The sequence below is a fragment of the Tachypleus tridentatus genome, chromosome 13, assembly GCF_004210375.1.
Source record: "Tachypleus tridentatus isolate NWPU-2018 chromosome 13, ASM421037v1, whole genome shotgun sequence".
Taxonomy (NCBI): Eukaryota; Metazoa; Arthropoda; class Merostomata; order Xiphosura; family Limulidae; genus Tachypleus; species Tachypleus tridentatus.
This window is the reverse complement of record NC_134837.1, coordinates 258,818,266-258,829,776: the sequence shown is the minus strand read 5'-3', so window position 1 is coordinate 258,829,776 and position 11,511 is coordinate 258,818,266. Positions and strand designations below refer to the sequence as shown.

The 11,511-nt window shown below is 32.8% G+C and overlaps 1 protein-coding gene across 1 annotated transcript; it reads right to left on the bottom strand.

The window, feature by feature from the left end:
- Positions 1 to 554: 554 nt before the first annotated feature.
- Ccdc56 (Coiled-coil domain containing 56) lies at positions 555 to 9,557 on the bottom strand. The gene is made up of 3 exons (XM_076484377.1): positions 9,535 to 9,557; positions 9,130 to 9,364; positions 555 to 4,115 (listed from the first exon to the last, which is right to left on the bottom strand). Exons 2-3 carry the CDS (start codon positions 9,299 to 9,301, stop codon positions 4,039 to 4,041), a joined length of 249 nt encoding a protein of 82 aa, XP_076340492.1. The 5' UTR covers positions 9,302 to 9,364; positions 9,535 to 9,557; the 3' UTR covers positions 555 to 4,038.
- Positions 9,558 to 11,511: the final 1,954 nt, after the last annotated feature.

Here is an 11,511-nt window from a genome sequence, read left to right as displayed (position 1 = left end):
TCTTTGTGAACCTGATGATGACCGAAGAAGGTCGAAACGTTGTTCGCTCTTCTACGTAAAATATTTTCTCAACCCAAACGAGCCGTTTTTGCATATACTAGCTCTTTATCTCTGTTTTTTTTTTTTTAAATGAAAATTGTGGTCACGTGGGTAGTTTTCCTTTCATTGCGCGAGCATCCAATCAATTGAAAGTTTTTGGGATTTAGCAATCTTGACATGATCAAAAATCACTTTGGCTTGTTCTTTCAAAGGATCAATTTCTTTTTATACCAGTGTGACCATCATGTTTGGAATGGTTAGAACAACATACAAATCACATGTATTTTCAAAGTTTAAAATGTCAAGTATGCTTGTCAAATTAACTTCAGCATGTAGTGTCAATTGTGCTGGTCAAATGGACTTCCGTACTTTACATGGATCCAAGTAGCTGGAAACACATTTACAGTTCTGGAGTTTTAGTAGCTTTAATTTTATTGAGCATGTTTTAGGTTCACTCTTTAATTCCCTAATACACTTTTAATTAAAATATGCACAAATATAGACAAAGAGAAATAATGACCAAAACTGTATTTTTATTGTTATCATATCACTGGTGTTAACAATACTGTAACATGGTAACTGAAGGTTGGATAAGTAAGGGTGATTTTACTGGCTGTTAACTTAAAATTTCAACCTTGTTCTATAACATTTCTCTTTCTTCATACGTTATTACTAACAAACTTTAGTTCAAGATAAATACTGTGAGTTACAGTTTGTGTTTCAGTGCAATGCTCTTGAAAAAGCTAAAAAGCAAAGCACAGAGTCCAATTAAATATATTTAATAAATTTAATATAATGAGATGATTTATTATTAGTAACTAAAGGATATATAAAAATCTATTAAAAAAGGAAATCAGTGAAGTTTCACAAAATTGAACTTTTGTTATTAATGTCTTTAAATCCACAACAAACCATGAATTACAGTTTTATAAATCATGATAATTAGTACATTAAAGAGAACATAACATTCCTTCGTGCTAGACCAAGTATAGGCTGGAGCTAGTATTCTATTTGCACATGAATAAAGCATTCCTTCACGCTAGACCAACAACAGGCTATAGTTAATTTTCTACATTCACATGAATAAAGCATTCCTTCACACTAGACCAACTACAGACTACAGTTAATATTCTACATTCACATAAATAAATCATTCCTTCACACTAGACCAACTACAGACTACAGTTAATATTCTACATTCACATAAATAAAGCATTCCTTCATACCAGACCAACTACAGACTGCAGTTAATATTCTGTTTGCACATGAATAAAGCATTCCTTCACACTATACCAACTGCAGGCTACAGTTAACACTGTTTGCACATGAATAAAGCATTCCTTCACACTATACCAACTGCAGGCTACAGTTAACACTATGTTTGCACATGAATAAAGCATTCTTTCACACTAGACCAACTACAGACTACAGTTAATATTCTACATTCACATAAATAAAGCATTCCTTCACACTAGACCAACTACAGGCTACAGTTAATATTCTGTTTGCACATGAATAAAGCATTCCTTCACACTAGACCAACCACAGACTACAGTTAATATTCTACATTCATATGAATAAAGCATTCCTTCACACTAGACCAACTACAGACTACAGTTAATATTCTGTTTGCACATGAATAATGCATTCCTTCACACTAGACCAACTATAGACTACAGTTAATATTCTACGTTCACATGAATAAAGCATTCTTTCACACTAGACCAACTACAGGCTACAGTTAATATTCTGTTTGCACATGAATAAAGCATTCCTTCACACTAGACCAATTACAGACTACAGTTAATATTCTACATTCACATGAATAAAGCATTCCTTCACACTAGACCAACTACAGACTACAGTTAATATTCTACGTTCACATGAATAAAGCATTCCTTCATACCAGACCAACTACAGACTGCAGTTAATATTCTGTTTGCACATGAATAAAGCATTCCTTCACACTATACCAACTGCAGGCTACAGTTAACACTATGTTTGCACATGAATAAAGCATTCCTTCACACTATACCAACTGCAGGCTACAGTTAACACTATGTTTGCACATGAATAAAGCATTCCTTCACACTATACCAACTGCAGGCTACAGTTAACACTGTTTGCACATGAATAAAGCATTCTTTCACACTAGACCAACTACAGGCTACAGTTAATATTCTGTTTGCACATGAATAAAGCATTCCTTCACACTAGACCAATTACAGACTACAGTTAATATTCTACATTCACATGAATAAAGCATTCCTTCACACTAGACCAACTACAGACTACAGTTAATATTCTACATTCACATGAATAAAGCATTCCTTCATACTAGACCAACTACAGACTACAGTTAATATTCTACATTCACATGAATAAAGCATTCCTTCACACTAGACCAACTATAGACTACAGTTAATATTCTGTTCACATGAATAAAGCATTCTTTCACACTAGACCAACTACAGGCTACAGTTAATATTCTGTTTGCACATGAATAAAGCATTCCTTCACACTAGACCAATTACAGACTACAGTTAATATTCTACATTCACATGAATAAAGCATTCCTTCACACTAGACCAACTACAGACTACAGTTAATATTCTACATTCACATGAATAAAGCATTCTTTCACACTAGACCAACTACAGGCTACAGTTAATATTCTGTTTGCACATGAATAAAGCATTCCTTCACACTAGACCAATTACAGACTACAATTAATATTCTACATTCACATGAATAAAGCATTCCTTCACACTAGACCAACTATAGACTACAGTTAATATTCTACATTCACATGAATAAAGCATTCCTTCATACTAGACCAACTACAGACTGCAGGTAATATTCTGTTTGCACATGAATAATGCATTCCTTCACACTAGACCAATTACAGACTACAGTTAATATTCTACATTCACATGAACAAAGCATTCCTTCACACTAGACCAACTACAGACTAGAGTAAATAACCATAAGATGGTGTGGCTAAGTATAACTAAGTTCAAACTACCTTCTTGGGTCTTCAATACAGAACAGTAGTTTTGCTTCAAAATAGCTATAACCAAACTACAGATATATTTAATTGTATACTGTCTTATTAGTTATTAGATGAAACTTAAAAGTTTTATAGTAATGTGATCTTTGTACAAAAAAGACATTACATAAGCTATGTTTCAGACACATTATAATAGTAACAACTACACTGACTACATTTGACAGCCATGCTACACAAAGCTTTACAAATGACAATTCATCTTATGATTTAAAATTTCATTAAGTAGGTCAAACCTCACTGGGTGTTCCTGGACTACATGAAGACTGAAAACATCCTTCATAAGGAGGGTACCTGAACGATTGCATCAGGTAGAATGGCCACAGAAACTCTTCCCAGAGTGTCAGTTACATAATTATGACTGTTTATTATTAATTATACTTGCTATTCTAGATTTTTAGCATTTTTCTGATTAAGTTCATTACATAATTAGATGAAGTTACAATGGTGGTGTGCCTGTACAGCCTAATTTAATTAATGTAACCATAATATATAAACTCTGCCTAAACATTATACCTCACATACAACAAAGTGCTTTATATTTAATTAAAAATTAAACTTATTAACTCATCACAAGCAGTTTTCACAATTTTAAGGTACCTTTGCTAAATTAAAAAAAAAAGACAATTAGTTTTCAAGTTTACTTTCTGATGTTTAATATGTTTTAAGTTATAACTATTACAAACATATTCACTCTTATGTTCTTTCCAAATTTAACAATTAATGTCACTAACATGTGTTTACAGAATATAGCCTACAAAAAATATTATCTGCTTCCCATATTTAAAAGTTTCCAACTAAGTCAATCCAGCTTACGTTCTGGAATTACTTTATTACATAAACAGCAGTTGACCACCGTTTTCATCTTATGATCACACAAACCAATAGGATGATAGCTGATCATCTGCACAGTTTATACACAACAGTTTTTATCACTGTTTCATGGTCTGTGGGTCATCCAACTCGTCCAAAAACTTTTCTTGTTTGACAGCCAATATGGAATATAAATCTAATTTAAGAAGCTAAGGATACTTTCAAATAAAAATATATAATGTGAAAGTAATATTATATTTCAGACCTAAAGCCAAGTCTCAACGTGTGTTAGCATGAAGTATTAGTTATTTATGAGATTTTAAATGTCACAGTAATTAATAAACTGTACCATTCAAAAACAATGGTACAAGTTATGTCAACTACAAACAGCCTATAGTTCAAAAGACAAAATCAGCTCAAATTCTATATCACAACTAAGACAGTTTCCATTCAGAAAGCATATTTCACTTGTGATTACACCATAATGTATGTTGAATCAAATAACATCTCATGTGACACTTAGGCTTAACAGCCAAGTGAAACTCCTCAAATACAGACTTGCTAAATCAGAGGTGCGACAAATAGGATCACCTACTTTTAGACAAATACCAAGATTGACTATCACTTTATTAAAGCAATCACAGCTGAATATCACACATTCAAACCTTGGACCTTCCAAACTTACAGGCAGGTATAATAATCACTGGACCAAAACGGACCCCAAGAGAAGGAAGAAAATAACATTTCCTGAAAAGCTGCAATTCTCAAAACTGTCACAAAACTTTTAAAAATAATATCTGAGCCATTAAGTATCAATAAGCTTAAGACTGAAAGTCCAATAAAGAAAGTTTAAGTTAAATATTTTTAAAGTTTTCAAGAAATGTTAGTTTTACTTTAGTTTTAATTTTGGTACTTCTCCATAATCTTCAAGTTCTAGTTCTATTCCAAAAACCAAAATGTTTGCAAAAACTGTTCCAAAGCATTAATAAAAAACAAAAGGAACGTGGATTCTCATAACAAGAACAAATTGCCAAAATTGTTATCAGCAGTTAGATGAGTTTTTTTGGCTCCATTTCACACAAGTTGATACCAACCACAATAACTGCCCAACAGGGCTTATACTTACTTGACTCTGTCATGTCCTCCTGGGTGAAATCATACCTTTTTTTTTTTTTTTTTTTAGGAAAGGGGATGGTGGTAATACAAAGATTTGCACAAGGTAACATAGGAATAATTATTGATGTAATGGCTGCAAAATGTTGAATGAAAATTCTGGTCTGATTTTACAGCATGGTATGTCTTTACATGGGATAGCAATAATACCCATTTCATTCTATAGGTACTTGAGATATACAACAACTGAACTGGAAGCTTTATGATGGTCTTGTTCCCTTGCAAAGCCAGTTTCTCTGAGTGGTACAAATAATCCAGAACATTGGTCTGATGGGTAGTTCACCTTGAACTTTTATCCAATCTACTGATCTCTAACTGGCATAGTGTCCAGCAACAAAAAGGAAATCCTTTGAAAACTGTACCATAACATGCTGTGTACCACTTTTAAAAATCCTTTTCATCAAGTGACTAATAGAAAATAACACAAGGTTTTCTTGTAGTCATCAAGATACACTTTCAGTGATGTCGAGAAAACCCACTTGTAGAGAAAAATATATATGTAAAAATGGCTCAGAAGGTTGAAACGTTGTTCATTCCTGTACATAAAAAATTTTTCAACCCAAACAAGTCGTTTTTACACATATATTTTTCAAGATACACTTTGTTTTGTGTCACCAAATACCTCCAATTTCTCCAAGCTAAATACCATTCATATAATAAAGTTTAAGTCACACAAATAGACCAGTACCAAATTTAAATGCACAATAATGAACCAGTACCAGTGGAAACTAGTTTGAACATTTAACATATTCTCTTCAGTCCAACATCTGTTTACATTCACCTGTTTTTACTATTGACACAGTTTAGTTAGGTTTTCTTTCATTAATGTGTCATAAAAGTATTATGTACACAAGTAACTTGTGTCACTTTTCCAAATAGAAATCCTTATCAATTAACTTGTCTGAGGTTTACTGCTGAAATTGTGTTTGTGGATTATGAGCTGTCACATGATTGCCAAGCTTTGCTCACCATGGCTGGGATATGGCTTGTTGCACATTTTTTTCTGTATGTCTCTGGTTCTCCATGTTCAATTATATCCCTTTGTTTTCCAATGCCATTTAGTAAAACAAATATTCCTCTTTTGGAGATTTGAAATCCCTAATCTGAGGGCAATCTTATGATCAGTGTATGAATAATTTGTGCCAGAAACAATCGTTATACACCCTTCTCATAAGTAACGTGTTTTTAGTGGCAACAAATGATATGAAATGTCAAACATCAAAATGAAGTTCTTGTAGATGCCATACCACCAAGACTTTATACTGACTGTGGCTTTTGCATTACTTTTCTGATTTGCATATTAAAAATATGTTTAATATAATCTGTTCAATGACTCCTCTGTAAGACATTAAACTTTGAGTGAGCCAATACTGAAATGAGCTATAATCTAAAAGATAATTCACAACTTATCTGCTACAAAGCACATGAATACTTTTATGATGTAATATCTGCAAATAACCTTTAGAAATACAATTCTAAGGCACTGAGATGTTTACCATGTTGTAATTTTAACTAATTTTGATTGGAAATGAGTAGCTAAAAACTTCATGAAAACTGGAAACATTTGAAAGCACTACAGAAATTAGTGGGGGAACTTCCATGTGAAGAGGGCTAACAGTTTATTTTGAATTTCCTGCAAAGCTACGAGGGCTATCTGTGCTAGCCATCCCTAATTTAGTAGTGAAAGACTAAATAGAAGGCAAAGTCATCTTGTCATCACCATCCAATGCCAACTGTTAGGCTACTCTTTTAGCAACAAATTGTGGGATGGAGATCATCAAATTACACTGCCCCTACAGCTGAAGGACAACCATGTCTAGTGGGATGGAGATTGAACCACCCTCAGATTGTCAGTCAAGCACCTCAACCACCAAGCCACAAGAATAATGCAAAATAGATTTTAATAAATATTTTACCTCACTAGGTTACTTAGTTTTTTTATTTTCTACAGCTTTCTGCTGATCAATAAATATACTTTAAACTGACGAATAAAAATACATCTTCTACAAAGACTGGACAGTTTCAAGAAATATTGGAAGTTAGTTATAAGAATTTCAAATAGAATGTTAATGAGACAAAGTTATTTCAATCTTAATTGTATTTATTCATTGAACACAATGTTTGAGTAAGAACTTTCAGTGAACACAAAACTTGTTCTTTTAAAGTGAACCAAACCTAATGTTAACATAAACAACTCACAAAACAAAAATTTTAGTCATGGTCATATCTAACTATTCCAGCTGTAAAAGATCAAGTTTACAGAATATACCATCTTGTCTAACTAACTCTTCCACAAATCAATCATAAAAAAATTTATTCTAACGATGAACAAGTCAGTATATAAGCTGTCAAAACTTGTAACTATAACCTTTAATAACCAGGTCAAATTTCAAACTTTATCTCTCAACTGTAGCTACTAAAATATGGATTTGTCCAGTCACAAAACCCAGAATCAAACTAGCACCTGAAAAATAAAATTGCCAATAGTTCTAAGAAAACAAAATTCAAGCATCAAAACCACTTTATTTGTCCAGCAGTTTTAGTAGCCTTCAACCATACTGCCTTCAAAAACCCAGTGTCTTCTCTAAAGTAAAGATACCAAGCCTCACATAACACATTTAACTTTTCATCATTTTCACATTTCTATAAATGTGAACACTCTATAATTTTTTTATACAACATATCTATTCCAATTACAAAATATTTTATTAAAAACCAAAATGCTGTTCCACACATAAGAAAACATGAGATTTGCATGCTATAATAGGCATAAGCAGGTATCAGAATACAGCTTTTCTTGGTCCCTTTTTAAGCAGGAGACCAATAACAAATTTCATCAGGTTTTCTGCTGACCCAATCTAATCTTCTTATTAACAACTCTAGTATTATACAATTTGTATACAGAGTGGTTCATAAGACACTCGTTCATACAGAAGAGACCAATATTAACAGATACTGTAACAACAGGTTCTCTAACAAAAGGTATGCTGACAATACAGCACTTATACAGAAGTGTGAAGAGCTACAACAATTACTTGTCAGTTGTATACAAGGATGATTAGCCTTCATGCATGGAGGCAGAGAGGTAGACCCTATCTGTTGATAGAAAATTATGGTGAAAAGCATTTAAGATGAGTTATTAACTAAACCGACAATGAAGTTCAACTACACAGATAGAAAAGCTAACAAGTAAATATTGAAACACCTAAGGACAAGAATACAACTGCTGGCATAAAATGAACTATTTTATTTTTGTATGTAAATAGATAATAGGAAAAGTTAGGATATTCTAATACCTAAGACTGAAAGAACTGAAGGAGGCAAGCAGAGACTCGCTTGACTTGATGACGTTAGAAAATAAATTAGACACACAACAAAGCTTGAATTAGGAAAGCTGTTGCAAGCAGGAGGAATATAGAACAATTAACATAAAACATTAAAATATTACACACATTAATCAATAAGGCAGATAATTAATGACTTCTTTTATCCAACAATCATTGTGTCTATAAATAGTTTCCAGAAGCGTTTAACTTTTCTACTAGCAACAAAGAACTAGTCCAACAACTTTGGTAACTACTAATCCATCACTAACAAAATCCTATTCAGTCATGTTATTGTGTTCCTATCTATATTAAATCTGCAACAGTATGTCAACAAAATTATTAATAATAATATGACACCTACATTTGATTACAAAACTTAGAAACTCTCCACACCATGAAAAGGTGTGCCATACGTTTTAGAGAAAAGTTAACTATGTTAACAAACAATAAACTATACTAAATTAGTGGACACACCTTGATTGGAACACATAAAAGTATATAGGATATATTGATTTAAGATTACTGTTAATGTCAGGGTTATACTAACCATGACCTTAAGCCTACATCACTACTCATATTAACAAACTAACAAGGTTAACCGTATATACGAATACATCTAAAATGGTTAGAATATCAATATTATCTTTGAATGTTTAAACACCTAGTTTCTCATATAAAATGTTTTCCCATGTAAGTTTAATTTAAGGATACAGATTCCTAATACAGCACCTCCGAGAAAAAAACCTGTATATATATTTCTACGTCGAATCTTCTGTAAACCCCGGACTCTTTCCAGATTTTCTTTTTCTATTTTTCTCATATAATCTATCTGTGCTTTTTTCGATTCAGGAATATCTTTGTCAATGTTAACTTTCGGCATCATATCTTTTCCCCAACCATTTTGAATCAAACTTGTTACTTCACACTCACAATCCTGTAACAACACCTGTAAACAAATAATCTTCGTCAAAAGTAAACGTTAGATAAATTTTATATATTACTACAGTATTATATAAAATATAACACACCACACCGTTATTACACCATATAATCATATATATAAAACAAATAACACTAGTATAGTACTAACTACAGCAGTACGAAACTAAACCTCACTATAATTTGATAAATTAATGAAGTTAATAAAATTTCAAATATTAGTTTGCATATTTAAATAAAGAAATAGTCTTTTATACGGTTCAATTACATAAAAGCATCTTATCAAACTTTTTATTGTCTAAATTAACTGAATGTACGAAATAATCAGGCACAAAAAACAGTAAAATATTAACGTAAATAAAGTCTATTTTCATTAAACGGAAAATAAATTGTTATTCAACACATTTAAAATATTTTATGTAAAAGTAAATGTTGTTGTTTTTTAATTAAGCACAAAGATACACAATAGGCCATCAGTGCTCTGCTCACCACGGGTATCGAAACCCCGATTTTAGCGTTTTAAGTCCGCAGACATACCGCTGAGCCGCTGGGGATCAAAAGTTTGTTTTGTTTGTTTTGAATTTCGCGCAAAGCTACTCGAGGGCTATCTGCGCTAGCCGTCCCTAATTTAGCAGTGTAAGACGAGAGGAAAGGCAGCTAGTCATCACCACCCACCGCCAACTCTTGGGCTACTCTTTTACCAACGAATAATAGGATTGACCGTCACATTATAACGCCCCTATGGCTGAAAGGACGTGAGAAACTGTGAGAAGTGTGCGAACAGACACGAAAGATACAACAAAATGTGAGCTCCACCCCATATGTCAGTTGTACCACGTGACAGTCACAGGTTAACATGACCATGTGTGTATCATGACAAAATCACACATTTATGATACTACTAGTGTTACGTTTCTATAATTTCAACTAATTACAGGCATATTTTGTTGCCTGCTTCTATGGTCCAATGAGTTATTCAGGTCCCACTTTAATACATATTAGAAAAAATTCATCTTCAATTAAATAAAAACTGTAACTAAGAAAATAACATTGATACAATTCTGATTCCCCACTTAGTTCTATTAACAAACGTTTGGTGGTGTGAAGCCCAGTGGTTATGGCTTATGGAGGGAAATATTTCATGAAGCAATGTTGTCCCATTGTGGAGTAGCCAAAATCCAACTTCGTCTTTTTGTAGTCTCTCCTTTTCCAAAATAATTTCACCAAATTCTTGAAGGCTGTTATTCCAAGACAATCAGCAGATACATGTACAAATTGGTCTTTTTGAAAAATGAGGTTCAGATTCCTCATGAAGACCATCTCAACCAGATAAATTTGAATTAACCAACTCGAGGTCCAAATTATTTTCTAATTGGCTTTCCTCAGATACCTGATTCATATTTTGATAACATAACAACAGCATAACTGAAAGTGAACTGTTTGCTAAAAATCCAGATTCATCTCTGATTCATTGTTTATCACAGGACCCATAATTTGCTATTTCTGGACTATTCATTAGTACCACAACAAGCGACTATTTCTCTCTTCCAAGTACATCACTTTAACTGTTCATAGGTGACTAACTGGTAATCAAGACAGACCTGATTATCTTCTGTGTAGCATACAATGTTACCTTCAGAGCATCTGTTATTATAACTTATGTGCCTCTAACTCGTATTTAAAGGCATCTAGTGGAGTTGCAGCAGATATGGGAGTTTTTCCTTAATGGCTGAGATATTAAATCTCAGCTATAATTTAATATGAGCCCAAAGAACGGTAATGGTAAGTAATTATAAAGTAAGATGAAGTTGGTGCTTGATATATATATATATATATAGTTCATCATACATTTCTTTACTCTTACTTGGTTTTCTCCAAACAATCATTATACCGTCAAGAAAGTCGAATTCATTCCAGCTGCCAATGTTTCTTTGTCATCCTATGTATATTAACACCTGTTCTGACCATGGGTGGCTGGCTTTAATGCTGCACAAGAATGTCGACATTTAGTATCCTCCAACGGAATGGCAAGCGATATCTCGAGACTTTGATATTTTTTATGTTAAAAGAGAACGTATTTGTATTTTGAATTTCGCACAAAGCTACTCGAAGGCTATCTGTGCTAGCCGTCCCTAATTTAGCAGTGTAAGACTA

Coding starts and splice junctions, on each gene's coding strand:
- Ccdc56 (XM_076484377.1), bottom strand. CDS start 9,301: ATGATGCCGAAAGTTAACATTGACAAAGATATTCCTGAATCGAAAAAA. Junction 4,116..9,129: donor AGGTGCTGTATTAGGAATCT/GTATCCTTAAAT, acceptor TTCTTAAATTAG/ATTTATATTCCATATTGGCT.